The sequence below is a fragment of the Parambassis ranga genome, chromosome 3, assembly GCF_900634625.1.
Source record: "Parambassis ranga chromosome 3, fParRan2.1, whole genome shotgun sequence".
Lineage (NCBI taxonomy): Eukaryota > Metazoa > Chordata > Actinopteri > Ambassidae > Parambassis > Parambassis ranga.
The window spans coordinates 5,616,224-5,632,609 of NC_041024.1; the positions used below are offsets into that span (position 1 = coordinate 5,616,224).

The 16,386-nt window shown below is 42.5% G+C and overlaps 1 protein-coding gene across 5 annotated transcripts in view; it reads right to left on the reverse strand.

Annotated features, from left to right (window-relative positions):
• myo9aa (myosin IXAa) overlaps positions 1-16,386 on the reverse strand; it is a 78,339-nt gene that overhangs the window by 52,526 nt on the left and 9,427 nt on the right. For 4 of the 5 annotated variants that reach the window (XM_028401084.1, XM_028401082.1, XM_028401083.1 and 1 more), the window contains exon 2: positions 7,830-8,801. In XM_028401084.1, coding sequence (XP_028256885.1) covers positions 7,830-8,714 — 885 coding nt within the window. In that variant the 5' untranslated portion in view covers positions 8,715-8,801. Of the gene's footprint in view, positions 1-7,829; positions 8,802-16,386 lie in introns of those variants that run through there. The other variant, XM_028401081.1, reaches the window with a different exon arrangement.

Here is a 16,386-nt window from a genome sequence, read left to right on the forward strand (position 1 = left end):
CCTGAAAAAGAACTGAACCATTGGTGTGGTCAGCAGGCAAGGTGATGGTGACATTTATCTTGTAGGCAGAGGGAGCGTTACTGGTGGACCAAGTGGAAAAGGCCAGATTTGCACAGTGGTCACGGCTGCCACCCATCACGCCTCCTGTGCACTTTATTTTCTTTCTCAGACTTGTTCCTCAAAGTGAAGGAGCTCAATGTTGACAGGACAAATGGACTTCTATAGACCATGAACTCATCTAATCGAAACTAAAGCAGTCATCACCATCAAATGGAACCTTTGCTGTATAATCTTTAAAAAAAGCAGTGTTTTTCAGTGATGGTCCTTTAGTGACTGAGGCCTGAGGTCAGTGTTTATGTCTAAAAGACGACAGCTGTTAAAAGCTTTATGATAGAGGGGGACCAGATCTACACACTTTCTAAACACACCGCGACGCCTCTTCAGAGCCATTGTTTCTAGCAGTTAATGAGTCATCCACATTACCACAGGCAGCTTTCCCAGAGCATAACAATTTATTCTTAGCATGACAGTGACACTTATCTTCTTACTGGGATGGGCCAGAGGAGATACATAGACCGCTGCTGCAGTTACAGGCCAGCAGAGGATGAGACACACAGAGGAGCGGAGAATAAGGAGAGCGATAACGGACTTGGATAATTGCGCTGCATTTCCTGCAGCGACGATAGCGTATCATAGACACAAAAGTCCAATCTTATCTTTGCTAAAGCGATCACGACCATTCATGTGTAAGCCAGAAGTGATTACCCGCTGCCATTAAGAGGGGAAAAAACTATTCTCTTGGCAATAAATCCCAGAAAAGCTACTGCATCTTGTATATTTGGCCAGTTAGGATGGTCTTTCCATGAGCGACCTGCTCCTGGGGTGATGTCCCTTGTGTCTTCTGCTCCGTTCCAGATGTGTGCACTTTTTATTTCGAGTTTTATTACACCACATCTGGACATGTGGAAAGCACAAGATGGCCACAAACCACACACACACACCACATGAGAGGTCACCTGTGAGCATTTATGTAACTCCAGTGAGGAGTGGAGGGGTGTGTTTTCAGCATTTATGTAACAGATTTTTCTGATGCCTCAGATCATGAAGGCAGAAAATGGACTAAAAGGTGTTAGAGTTAGATTTTAAATCTCCAAATCTGCTACATATGTTATACCAAGAGTAAAAAAATGAAGATGCATCTCAGATACTCAATTTAATCTTGTGATGGAAGTATGATGTAGTTCACTCTTTCTGTTGCTGCTACTCCTACAGGACTTTATTTAATCACCAACCACAAATCCCCCAAATAATCAGCCTTCTGATAAAATATTTCAAATAAGATCCCCTAAAATATAGTTAGTTCCTCTACAAAAGTGATTAAAAACAAGCAAGATCCCACATTATATTAAGCCAGAAGTGCCTTTTCTTTACTACAGAAGAAAAAGTGATTTGACAGTGTGACATTTACATCATTCAGCATAAAGCCTTTTCTGTGCCTTGTATTTCTATGTGACACAGTGGTGGTGCAGGTGTAGTCAGGGCAGAAGGACAGCTGGTCAAGTCTGACAGCAGGTGCTGACTGTGAAGTGTGTGTGTGTGTGTGTGTGTGTGTGTGTGTGTGTGTGTGTGTGTGTGTGTGTGTGTGTGTGTGTGTGTGTGATGCTGACGAAGCACCTGCAAACTCTGGCAAACGGCAGCATAAATGAAGAGGCTGTGAGGGGACACAAACAGGCACATTGTCAGGCCGCTGCTGACATCTGTTGCTGACGAGTGACTGGATGGTTCAAAAAGTGAAATGAGAGAAAGAAGACACAGCAGACGAGGCTACACATCCTCAAAGACAAAGCACATTACTGTCAATAAAAAGTCAGAAGATGGACAAATATTATTTTAAAAGAAGGTGAAACCAAGCTAAAAAAACAATGTTTAAACATATTTTATGACCTGAAGGGTGAAAGTTGCAGTACAAACAGGTCAACTAAACCACCTCTTTGACCTATTAGAGCCTGATGCAACACCACCAAACCTCTCAGTGACCCCGGACAAAGCAGGAAGAGAACATCCTCCTCTCTCCCAGACACTGTTACCAGTCCCTTATGTGTACAGTTTCAGGGCAAGCTTGGCACCAAGGTGGCCTGATAACTACAACGTGAAAACTACCAGCTGGCATTTCTCTGCTGAGAAAAACACCAGTTTTAAAACTGCTGCTACAAACCTATAAAACACACTGATTCCACTGGCTGCCTCCATCACAAGAGGGTAAATAAATAACTGAGTGCCTGATTCATTTCCTGAGGTTTTTATGAGTCTGACTAATGACAATTATGAGGTGAGTAGAGGAAGGACAGCTCATCAACTCATCAAGCAGTCCAGGTAATCTGTCCACCTTTATGATTTTATAAACCGACAAACACAAAAGGGACAGAGTCATTGAGCACACGAGCGTGATGTCAGCGGAGAGAATAGAGAATCTATTTGCCTCTTAAGGGACGTAAAGTTTTACATCCTTGTACGAAAGTTTTACACAACTCAGGATTTCAGATGACATCAATTTCTTATTACAGAAGCTACAGTGGAACAGATGCTAGCCCAGATGAAGCCAGGACTTTACCTCTTTACAGTCTGACTAAATGAAACACTCAGATAATAAACACACATGACAGTTGTATTAAAAGCTCTTTGGATGTGATTCTATTACACAACAGCCGTCCTTTGATCGTTAGGAACAACCTTAAGCAAACAACTGCATTTCATAATCTGAACAGACATTACTCATAACTATTAAAACTCAGTAACACAAATACACTGCTAATCCGAAATTATTTGTGTAATTTGTGTGGCTCACAATTTTGCATGGACTCTCTTCTTGTCACATTCTCTGAGCCTGTTATTTGACAACAGATAACATTGAAACTCTCGAAAGGTATGTGTTACCTAACCAGGTCAAGCAGTCTATAGACTGAGCCCACAGTGTGAGCAGTCGCTCTTTACCCCAGTTTAACCTCAATCAAATGCACAGCGCTGTAACTTTACACTAAACCGAGGAACAGTGCACATGAACGGTGCTCAGTCATTCCCTCTCTCTTTTCTTCTAACCTTCGCCTGAGGAAAACAACACTGTGAGGGCACAGTAAATCTCGCCTGACCCCGCCCTGCTGGGGGAGATCCTGTAATACAAACTAACCTACTCAGTATTAGTGGGGGCTCTGGGGAGATTGCATTAAAAGCGAGTGTGTGTGTGTGTGGATCTGAGTGTGTGTGTGTGTGTGTGCAAGAGCATATTGAGGTAGCAGTATAAGAGATGCTGCGCGGTGAAACTGCTGACCTGGGATGACTCACACTGGGAGTATTTCTTTTGGCTTGAAACAAGGAGGAGCGCAACAGGAGCTCCGGTGCTCGCTGGGCTAGTAAGGTCTGGCCCGAACAGCAACAGTACCTTACAGCTTTGTGCCCCTGAAACACCCCACTCACACACACGCACTATTAGCAGTGCTCCTGCACTAATGCCCTATGACACCTCTCTGGTCCTGGAAAGCAGATCCTGATGATGCACTGTCAGAGCGAGCAGCTTGAAGTAACCCCATACTCTCCGCCTTGACCCGGGGGGCAGGACAGAAGACAGCTGAGCTTATATTAAGCTGTCGCTTGTAGCTGGTCACATGTAAAAACAAATTAGCATGCTTCCTGTGACACTTCAATGCTAAACCTTATTCACTAAATTAGGCCAGTCATTTATCAGCACTTAATGGCGTATTTTTTGTTAAACTATTTGTTTCTTTAACAGAGAAAACTTCACACTGGGGCATGCATCAGGCCACCGGGATGATTTTAGGAGTACTTAGGTACTTTCATTCCCCAACCATGCTGTAAATCCTTCTTAAGTGTCAGGTAGCCACCTGCAAAGCCAGGTTGACATCTGGATTCAAAACCTGGTTGGTGGTAAACACTGGATTGTACAAGAAAACTAAAAAAAAAAAAAACATATCTTGCTTATATCTAGGATACACTTCTTTCTATCAATAGCTTTAATCAGGAGGTTGTGTGAACATAAACAACTTTAAAATAAAGTTTTACAGTTGTAAACCTTTATAAAGAGCTTGGTGAACTCACTGTTTTGTGCACTAACCCATTATTACACTGTTGTACAAATGGAGATCCAGCAGAGAAACACACTCACAAATGGGCCCTAATAATAATGCTGCACTGAGAACTCTCCTTTGTGGCTATCAATCATCCACTGCTGTGCAGCCGGTGTCGGTCTCTTGCCAGCTACATGCTTTAAAATATAAGCAATGCTAGAAAATGTAAATGAGTCTATAGTAGACAGTCATGAGCGCCTGCTTTTGTGAGAATGAGTCAAAGCTTCCTGCAAACAATAAACAACGAGCACAAAGACAACCCAAACAATTTCACACTCTAAATTCCAGCGAGTGAGTTTTACACAGGAATTTAAGGCTCACAGTCAATTCAGTCATATCTGGCGCAAGAAGGTAAACAACGTCAGGAATGACAGACAGCAGATAAGCACTAAACCAACACTGGGAGAAGTATTTCATGTATGCTTATATTCATCTTCAGCAGTCTGCAGGGTCGACAAAAGTGCAATGCTGCTGAAAGCAGGATGACTAAAATCACACTGAACCCAAATGTAAGGCTGTCACATCTATAATTGCCTTCATTTACAATAATAACCACCTTCAGACGAACCACTGAAACCAGCCGTGCTTATCCAGCGTGCCTTTACACTGTATGTTTTCATCTCTTAATAATTGAAACACTTGAGCGACAGGGCTTGTCAAGATCTTAACACATAATTGCAGCTGTTGGATGGTTTCCAGACCAAACCCCATTGTAAGTGATATCCTCTATCAGGAGGTTTTTTTGTACATTTTTTTTTAAGTGTCTCTCTCTCAGCACTTCGGGGTGTGTTTGCCCTTCAACTGACAGTCAGCGGAGAACATCTGTCTGCTTTGATTTGAGTTCCTATAGTGCATGAACTCTTTCCTGGTCTTTGATATCAGCCTTTTCTGAGTGATGACACGGCCCGGACACCAGAGGTCAGGGAAAGAAAAAGGAATATGTTTTACCTCTTTGAAGCCAAAAAGGAAATGCTGCTCTATTAAATTCTGTCTCTCTTTTTACGACATTTAAGGCCTATCTGTGTTCTTCCATCCATTTTTTAAACCACTTTGTCCTGTAGGGTCACAGGAGGACTGGGCAGGTCGCAGGGTCTTCCATTAAGTTTTCCATTAAATTCACTTTATTTTCAATTTCTCTCGATGTTCTCTGATTCAATCATCCCTATTCTCTAAATATATACACATTCTGCCCCTCTGTAGGGACACACCAACCTGAAGGTCTGCTGTGGCTCAGTATCACACCTACAAAGAGCACCTGTGGCCCTCGTCTTCCCCAGTCTTCCTCCTAACCTACACACGTCATCCAGATTTAGAGCTAGCTTTGCTCCACCACCATCAGCACCAGCATCAAAACTCCAGATCTCCTACATTTATCTGGTTTCAGCTTTGTCTAACTGCCAAAATAGTTTCATTCCACATCCGTGTTACGTCAATACATTTTGGAATTAACTCTTGCAGCCACAGTAGGTGTCAATGGAATATTTTCACATTTTTCCATTGCTTCTTTTGTCTTATTTATAGTATGTATGTTTCCACTTAACTGCAACTGTTTGATGTTTTTCTTCCTACTTAAATTAGCAGATCTCCCACCACGATGAAACATTTTAAATTAGTTTCCCTAAACCAATAAAAAAAATCTGAGCACCCGATTTCTCTGATAGTACACTGCATATGTGACATGTCAAACAACTCAAACAATATCTGCAAAAATCACACAAGTTCAAAGAACTTATAGCTGCCTAAGTTACCCACAATGCATCTTTAATTGCATATATGAGGAGCATGATTCAGCCAGATGTAATGGATCTGAGACTACAGGGCTCTTGAAAGCAGCGGCTCGTGTTAAGTTAGAGGTCAGGTTTATATTCGAAGCTCTTTACATTAAGTAGACAGAACATTAACTACTGATTAAATCCTGTGAACACAGAGAGCACATTTAAAGGAGAAAAACACACAGAGAGGGCCCTCCGGTGCAGCTCGTATACCTTCCTGAATTTCAAGAAATGAAGATGAATGATTGCTGTGCGGTAATGTTGGCTGCCGTCCCTCCACTCCTCTCTTCTATCTCTGCAGTAGCACAGCAGCTCTGGTCTTGGCATCAATCACCAGCGGGCAGATATGCAATCTTACTGTGCAAACAATTAAGGCCTGCTCCTCTGCACTCAGAACTACTCACTCGTGTTGCTGTGTTGAGGATTAACCCAATGTGCTTACTCATTAACCCCACAGACACACAAATGAATGGCATTCCTAAAAGCAGTGTTTGCTAAACCGAGGACAATAAAATGTGGCGTAAAGCTACTTGTTACCTTTGAACTTGGCTTCTAAGCTGCACTTTCAACTTGACAATGAAGCTGAAGGGAACAATGCAAGATATTTTATTTGCTTTTCCTCATAATCCATAAAGATATAAAAGAAATACCAGAGAACCTGTATGGATCCTGAGACTGAACCCAGTGTAAACAGCTGCAGATCAGGTGATCAGTGAGCAATACAACCTCTTAAAAAAATACAACAACACTCTTGACAACACACAAGCTGTATTTGCCCTTCTGACTAGCTGCATTGTGCCTACAGTTGAAGGGTGTTACATAACCTTCCGGAATTCACTTGAAGTTGACAAATGAGAAAACAATGTGCAGTTGTGGACTTGTCAGGAACTATTGACTGGTGTGTATTAAAGTGACAGGTCCCCGAAGAAGAAAAAGAATATGAGTGGAATGTCTTGAGTGATATGAAAACAACCAGTTTCCTTCTCGAACTTTTGGCTGGGCCCCTGCTATGTCTACCTTGAGACAATCTTTCCACTGTGCGGAAAAAAAAAAAATCACAGAAACAAGAACTGTACCACTGATAGTCCACAGGCTGCCTGCAGATAGAGCCCCTCTGTGCACTGTATAATCCCCACACAGCTGGACTGAAAGTGCAATAAACCTCTGTACGGGTGCAGACGCGAGTCGAGGCCAACCAGTAACAGTTGTGGCTAAGCGGTGTTGTGTAACTCATGTTAGAAGCCACACAGAAATTCTACAGATGTTATTAAATGCAGCTAACAAACAATGTGAAGCAGGCAGCTGTCAAATGTTTTCAGGGTTAATTCATGTCTGAAGTCTCAGTTCAAGGATAAAAGGAATCTGCATGCAAGAGCCAACATTAACTCAATGCCAACTGCGACGAGATCTGGACTGACAAGGTCTAAAAGAGTTTAATATGACAGGAGCATTTTAATAATGTTGCCAAACCATTTGCCCAATCATGTATCACCTTGTTTTATAGGCTTCAATAATTCCAATCTAAATCAAGCCACCACTGTTACCATGCAAAGTCTTTAGCTGCAGACTAATAAAAGGTCCTCATACTTTATTTAAATTTGTTCAGAAGTTGTCTCAGGTCTTTTCTGGGAATCGAGTCTTGTGTTGTCATGTTTAACCTCAGATCTGACTCAAAGTAAAGTCTCTAATCCTGAGTGTTCCATCTTCATTACCAGCAAGAACCACCTCAAACTTGGGATGTCTTGACCTGACCATGAATATTTCATGGCAGTAATTAAGTGAATAAACATATTGACACCTTTTTCTTATTTCATATTTCCCAAACATGCACAATAAATTAATTGTAATAACTTTAAAGTGATGGTTGAAATTAAATTAAAATTATTATATACAAATTCCCATCAGTGTTTTTGCTTACCTCTAATACTGGTCCCGCCCCCAAGATTATCTGCTCCACTCCACTGGCAAAACCCTTCTGACTGAGAGCGGTCAGATGATGAATGAGAAAGTTTGTGCTTTGCGTCTTCCCAGAGCCGCTCTCCCCAGATATAACAATGCACTGATTGCTCTGTCTCTGCAGCATGGCGTGGTATGCCACATCTGCCACGGCATAAATATGTGGCTCCAGATCTCCCAGTGTATGATTATCATACATCTTCACATACTTGGGGTTGTATATGGGCAGGAACTTGAAAGGGTTAATGACGATTAGGATGCTTCCGACGTAAGTGTAGATCTTTTCCTGACGAAAGCGTGAGCGCAGGTTGTCCAGCAGCGAGCGCTCATTGAGCTCCGGCAGGCAGCAGAGGTCTGCGTGGTCACCCTGAGATTCGGGCTGTGGCAGCAGTCCACGTTCCACCATGCGCCTGCGCTCCTCCGTGACCTGCAGCCACATCTGGAGGCTGCCGCCGTAGTGGATCGAGCCATCCAGGTTCTTCTGCCTCAGCAGGAAGCGGTAATCCTCACCGCCGGACAGCGGCCGGTGTTCTAGCGCCACGCGGGGCCAGAGCATCATCCTCTGCACAGGACAGTCACTGGGGTTCAGAATCCATTCCTCCCCACCAAACTCCTTCACCTCAGCCAGAACATAACACTTGGTGCGGTCCAGCTGCAGCCGGTCAATGACGCGTTCAATGGCTTCAGCGGCTGTGGTGGTCTTTCGGGCACTGATCGGGCAGTAGATGGTACCCTCTGCCAGGGCGCCTGGGTAGATGCGCACGGTGAACTCCGAGTTCTCGAAGCGCTGCCGTCGGCCCAGGGTGCCCACGCCACCGACACCACTAACGCCATCACGAGCACTCATGGCGGTGCAGGAGTTCCCATTAGCAGCAGCCCGGCACTGGCACGTCCTTCACTGGACTGGAAGGACCACCAATTCAAGACATTACCACTGCAAAGGAGACAGAAACACAACAAAGGATCAATCCCCCGCACAATTACAACAAATTAAAACACCACTTGGTCCAGAGTTCAGTTTCACATTAATCAATATATACTTTGTTTGAAAAAAAAATCACTTGACCTGACAGCAAACACGTCATAGCAGCCCTTTGCAATCTACCAGATTACGAAATTTGTGAGATTATGACACAAAGACTTCATGTGCTATTATGTAATGTGCTAAAGGGCCAAATTATTTTGCTGGAACCCGACATGCATACTCATAGAGGATAAAGGATAAGTCATCTGGATCTGCAGGATTACCATTAACACACATACACACTCCCAAACACACACATAAGCTCTCTGCAGCCCCCAAGACCTGCAGCTGCCATCCTCTTTAGTCAATACACAATCACGCCATTCACAAGTTCCCTCTTTAATACACAGCAGAGGGACATCATGGGGAGAGCAGAGGGCGTCAGAGAGAGGAAGAGACGAGTCGAATAACAAAAAGTCCTTGTTTCAAACACCATCCAAAACTAAAATGCACTATTTTAAACCTGTTATATAATATTTTCCTTGATGTATTTAACTTTTATCCAACAAATCATGTCTATCATCATGCTAAAATGTTCAGTGCATTCCAGGAGTTTCTGTATGATGTCACTGGTCTGCATGTTGTTTTACCTGGTTGTTCTTTCCTTTTCTGCTTCAGATACAGATTGTCAAAGCACAGAGGAATGGGCTTCGACTTGTTGCTATCTGCTGTGGCTTTTCCATGCAGGTAGAGAAAGGAATGGTGTCCTGTGACACCTTATATTTCCTCATTCGATGTGATGCGTGTTTCAATCTGGTCTCTAGAAGCTATACCTTGAGAGCAACATTCTCATTCATCGATCAGCTATAACATATCCAGAAATTTACTGATTGTTTAATAATTATTCATAACGAAAATTAACAGGACTTGCCTGGAGCCAAAATATACTCTATATTCTCTCTTTAAGTATAAGACGGTGTGTAATTTTCCATATTTTACTCAAAGAATGGTTTTTGTGCAAAACAGTGGTGATGTGAATATAGGTGGTTATGTACACTTGTATAACAGGTATAAAAATCGTATTTAATGTATGGAACAAGATAGTCAAAACAGGAAAAGGAACGGGGATGGATTTAACTGGAAAGAAGTGATGAATTACTTTAGCAGGGATATCACACAAAGCTGCACATGATATAAATGTGTACCATGCAGACACATACACACAAAACCTTCCACCTTTATAAAAAACAAATAAATCACACACACCCAGATACGACTGGTTTACCAAATTCAAAGTCTGTATTACAGCTTATTTCAGGTATTAACTGCCTGTTTCCTTCCTTGTATGGCTGGTCTAATGTCTGCATATACGTGTGTGTGTTTGTAGCACCGAGTGAGGGCCAGGCGCCTCGAACAGATGGTCAGCTCCCTGCTTAAAGGATAGGGGAGGGGAGGAGGGATTTAGGGTTGTGGCTGTGCCGGACAGCACAAGGGCCGGGCTGGCTCTGTCTCTGTTTACCATCACCGTCAGGACAATCAACTAATGGACGCCTCCTCCTCCAGAACACCTTCACAGACAACTGCATGAACATGTGACATGACAACAATCCTGATGAGACTGGAGGATGAGATGACGATGATATTATCAGACATATTAGAGTTTAAGAGTTCATTCAAATTTATAGCAACTGGCACTGATATTCCTGTGAATAAAGTACACAATCACTTTACAATTACGTGTATACACAAGTCCGCATGAGACCTAGTTGCATCAGGTTCATCAACTGCAGTTTAAAGGTCAGAAAAATAAAATGTCCTGTGCTGGTTGTCAGTCTTGTTATTTGGCAGATCAGTTTCACAAGGTAATATGGCCCAAGAAAATTAGCTTCATACTGTTTTCTTCTGTGATACTCCAAAAAGCAAGTATATTTCCTGTTTCCTTTGTACACACTCTTGCACCTTCACACTCTGTATTGATGACATTGTGGAGTAAGAACCAATTCAAAGTAAAAGAGACAGAAAGAGCAATGTCTGAAGCACCTGAGCACCGTGTCTGTGTGTCTGCACACCAACTTAAAAAGGTCTGCTGTAGATAAGCCTGAGGGAAGTGATAAAACAGATGGAGCACAGCTGGAGGAACCCTGCAGCGGCCTCTTCTTGTTCTCTCTGTTCTCCTCAAACGACTGAACCAGGAACAGATCTGCATGGTTACATCACCTGAATGGTCAGGAATAAGGAAGCACAGAGAAATAATCTGACCTGAGATCACTTTGAACAACAAACAGCCCATCGGGGCAGATCCGATCTCTGACAAGATTTGAAAGCAGCAATGCTGGAATTCACAAAAGTCTAATTCTGTGTATTTAAAACACACAAGCTGTATGTATGTTCCTGCTTTAAGCCTTTGTTAAAGTTAAACTAGTGCTGGAATGAATCTGCTCTTGGAATAGTGGTTCGACACAAACCTCTTACACGAGCAAAACATGGAAACAATCATTTGTTTTAGAGATGAGTTCAACAGTACAAAAAAGTGCCCTTTTCACCTGTAAAAACAACAAATACCCAAAATGATGTGATTAACAAAAGGACTGCGGTTCCCAGGGTGGTTGCGAATGTACACAATGTTGCTTGATACTGACATTAGAAGAAAATTACACCCTGTAATCCGAACATTGTCTGAGAGATGCCTCGTTGGAGGTTCCCTCTGACAGGAAACTGAGGAGAGGTTCAACCATGTGAGTCAGACTCTTCAATGGCTGCTATTGTTGCAGAGGAGTGAAGGATCAAGTTTGGTCAGCTTTCTACAATGTGAAGTCATCTCTGTGTGTGTGTGACACTGTCATCGGGGCTAAGCTCGTGTATGCAGAGCTCCTTTATCACTGGGAGTTTGAATGTGTTGCACTAAGGTGTGTGAGCTGGCACTGGATTGTGAACTCCTACATGCATCCAGAGGTTATGGGTGCATTTGTAAAATCGGACATCTTAGAGTCACCAAAATTAGCTGCTGTGTCATATAACAGAATTGTATTGCTGTTATATTGCTGTCAGTTGCAGAGATTAGTTTGCAGAAATCACAATTTACTTAAAATTATAATATAATGTATAATGTATAATATAATAATTTTACAGACTTCCAGAATATTTGTGGATATGATCAGCAGATTAATCATTTGTGACAGTAATCATTATCGGTTTCATTACTGTCTGAGTTTGTCATTCTCCAAATACCTTTTTTAATTTGGGATGCACGGTGTAATACTCTGCATGCTTATATGACAACACACTTTATTGGTGTCTACCTTTATCATGCGTGTAACAGGAGGCGTTAATTATGTTGTTGGAGTGCAGCACAGATGAGATGCAGATAAGAATGATGTTAGACAGTGTTCTGTGGCGTTCACATACCGCGTAAAAACTAATTTCCCTCCTTTTAACAGCGCTGCACAAGCTTCAAAAACATCCCCAACCCCCCATCAGTGTTACAGGCGGAGGAAATTGCACATAAAAATACAAACAGTAGAAAGAGTCATAAAACCAACGGTAAAGAAAAGGGATGGACCAGAGATACGGCGAAAGAAAAAAAAACAGGAGTAAATTATGCCTGCAGCATTTCCAGTGAAAATGCATGTTATTATTTTGTAATTAAAATCAAATATCCACTTAAACGTAGGGGGAAACAAGCCATTATTACAACTACAATAGACTCAAATGCAACATTTACGAGATTCAATAGAGGGCGCTCTGCTGCTCTACCGGCCTTTTTTAATGCCTGTGTCCAAAGCTAGTGATGTTGTGTTGTTTATAGGGAGCAGCAGAGGAAGCTATGTCAAGTCTACAACCTCATCTGACTGCATAATAATCAGCTTCAGTAGGTCTCATAGCAACATCTACATGTAAGGATGTGATGCCCATTGACACTCATTCATTCAATGGGTTTGGGTGACAAATGTATGTCAACGACTTGGTGTGGGAGTGATCACGTGTGCAAATAATTTGGCATGTAAAGTTTGTTCCACTTTGGTTTTTGGAAAAAGTGGACAGGACAGAGTGAGACATGAACCAAAGAAAGATCTGGCCGAGATCATATCTGGCAAAGAAGTCTGAGAGGATTCTGTGCCAGATCTCGTCATCGAGGTCACACTGTATCAAAGAGCTAAAAAACAAAAGACAACTGCGAGAGGTTTCGCTTCCCGAAACTCGTCCAGTAACATTCTGTCTTGTAGCTCTTTGATAACAGAAAGATAGCTCAGAAACAGTAATACGATTCTATACTTTTGAAATAATAAAATTTAATGTATTCAATGTAAAGAGCGTATCAAATGCTAAAGTCTTGGGTGCAGGTTGTATAACACTGTGTGGATGGGCAGACTGGAAAGGAGCCCCAGCTGTAGTCCTGAAGGAAAGGGGTTGGGGGTGGGGAGGGACAGCTGATTGATGAAGCAGTAGACGTGCGGTATGAGCACCAACATGTTCAACAAACACATAATTAAAGGTCAGCATTCCCGGCTCCCAAATGTATCAATGTGTAACACAACTCTGCCTCTGCAGAGTCCCACAGAAATAGTTCACCTTCAGCCGTCAGCCTGGAGGCAACAGAGTAGCTCACAGAGTGAAAACCTTGACCTTGTCAAGCAAAGGGCCGCAATTCTCTGCAAGTGATCAGACTGCGGAGTAACACAAAGCTGCAGGCTCTAAAAGTACACATTTTTCCATTGGGTTGATTGACAGAAATTTTCCATCTACTAATCCATTATCTGATGTCACACAAAAACAAATACTGTGTAAACTGATACAACAAGGCCTCGCCACTGAACTTTAAATATCCTTTTTTGGGGTTGCTGAAACAAATATGTGGATGAGTCAATACAAAAGTAGGAAGACACAACTCCTAATCACAGAGCTCCAACTCTGTCTGAAGCTGCATCATTTCCTCTGGAGAAACCTAAAAACCATCTTTGGTCCATACCAATGAGGCTTAATGGTTGACAGAGGATCTTTTTTTTCTAGACTGTGTGGTAAATTGAGTGTAACATGAGGACATGGTACGGCAGCCTACTGTAACTTCCCCCTGTATTTAACTCACTGGTGAATGACCATGTTTGGCGCTAATTTGGGTAAATGGAAAACGGGGAATGCAAAATGCAAACACTGTAGTCAGCGTCTGTAACGTTTTGGTTTTGGGTTTAAAATTGCAGTTAATACATGCAAATAAATCCTCATGGGCAGACAGAAAATCTGCACTACTTATGTCCATGATAAAGGCAGACATTCTGACTGGCTCTTCTGAGATGTTTTGGGGTTTTATAAAAATACATTAATGAGGCAGGCAAGGCAGGCTAATCAACCTGATGACCCATTACAGAGGAATGAGTCTAATGTTACTGGAGGAAGTGCAGGTAAACAGTATCTCTGCTGGGCTAATATGTCAATTAAGGCCAGAAGGCTCTCATTCACTGACAACTATATGGGCTTCATTGCCTGCTGAGAAACATAGCCTTACATACATTTCACTAACTAAAGCATGTTGTGCACTGACTCACACGGCTCTCAGGTCTCTCTGTCCGCCTCCATAACTACTAATGACCAGGAAGCAGTGGCTGGGGTGTGGAACATGAGCTCTGAACAAATATTCAGAGAGCCTGCAAGAATGAGAGAAGAAGAACCGAGAGGAAATAAAGGGGCAGAGAGCAGCAGAAAGAGAAAATGAAGGAGAGACAGAAACAGACAGACAGAGACAGAAAGGGAGAAGAGGATGTTGGTTTCCTGAGCTGTGTGAAAGTGAGAGAGAGGGAGAAATGAAGGAAAGCAGGACTAACAGCCAACCTGGCTTCAGTATGGTGAGAGATCACGATGCAGATAATCATTATGTGCCCGTTCTGCACAAATTGAGTTCACTAGCAGCAAAAACACAGCAGATGCTCCATGATGTCAGCTTCCACTACTACTAGTTTAATCCAAACGCACATTTCTTTGCAGTAGGAAGCAAATAATCATACACAAGGACACAGAGGAGTGCTTGGCACTGGCGTGACTTCTTTACAGCTTCATTTATATGTATGTATGTATGTATAAAGATTCCACGGATGTGCACCCAGAGGTCGTTTACCTTGCAAATAGCTACTAGTTCAACAGTTGGCACACACTCTGGGTTTACTGCATGGAAAACCTAGCATGCACAAAATGTTCTGCTCTGAAAAGGATAATATTCTCACTGAGCTGCTTGCATGGGAAATGGATATAAATGTTTCCCTTAGATGGAGCCCTGCATGTACTCTGGTTATTAATTTATCCATGTAGTAATATTGCACATGTTCAAAATATCTGCTAATAAGCCCACGTGCTGTTCTTCCTGCCTTTGGCTTTGAATCAATCAATTATTAAAACTACCACAAGCTTTTACTGTTTTTTGGCTTCGGAGGAGTGTGTTACAAAGACACCTGAGTCAGTGGCCGTAGACAGGCTGGAACAAGTCCACGCCGGAATCAGTGTCCACACCGTAATTAAAAATGACTGAAGGCCTCTTAGGCCCTTCTGTACACACAGTGGAGGATAACTGTGGCTGGTCATTCTGAATGAAGCGCTGGGCCGACACTAACTCCCTCCACATTCCTCCGGCCGAGCACCAACAGGTGACACACGAAAAAAATATGACACTGAAGGAAGTGCCATGTGTGTTTGCTAAATTAAGAGCCTCCCTTTGCTGTGCAGGACCTATTATTGTTGTTGCTTGAAGTGTAGTGTGCCTGGAGAGAGTGGAGGGAGAAACCAGAGGAAGGAAATTAATCCAGAGTACAGCAGGAGTCCCAAGGACAACACTGTAAAAAAAAAAAAAAAGAAAAAGAAAAGAATAACATTGCATGCTACTGTGTGCTCTCATATCTAAATTCTCTGCACGTTCTGCTACTTTTTTTCTATGTTCTCTGACTTCACCATGCAAACCTTCACAGAAAGAAAAAGTTATAGGAGATGTTGTTAATCCAAACGTTTGGGGCAAAGTTTGGGGCAAAGCCTGAGCTTCAAACAAAAGACAACAATTCCAAAGTGCAAGGTTAAGTCAAAATCTTGTAAATGACTGCTGGATTTACTGCTGGACACTCATAAAAGTGGCTGAAAGCAACAGCTCCCCATATGTACAGTTCTAGTAAACCTCCTCTGTCAGCAGTGACAAGCAATTACTCATGAATCAGTGTGGCCACTTCATGTAGGTTAGTCATGATTACTATCAAACAAAACAACATTAAACTGCTGCGGGCTGCTATGAAAGAGCAGTGGAAGCAGTGGGAGTAAACAGCACCACTCCTCTGCTGTCGCCATGGAGAATTCCACTTCCTGTGTCCACTCCCAGGACAATGACAGCAGCATTGGGTGAAACAGGAAGTGTGTAGCAAAAGGGGGGGGGGCTTCAACACAACACCATCACGCCACAATTCACTGTCAACATCAGATGATCCTGGTGTGATGTTTTTTTGTAGTTTTGTTTTCTAACTTTCCTCCTATGGCAAAGTAGAAAACTGCAGGCAAACAATAACAAAACAATAAACCTGGCTATGGTGCC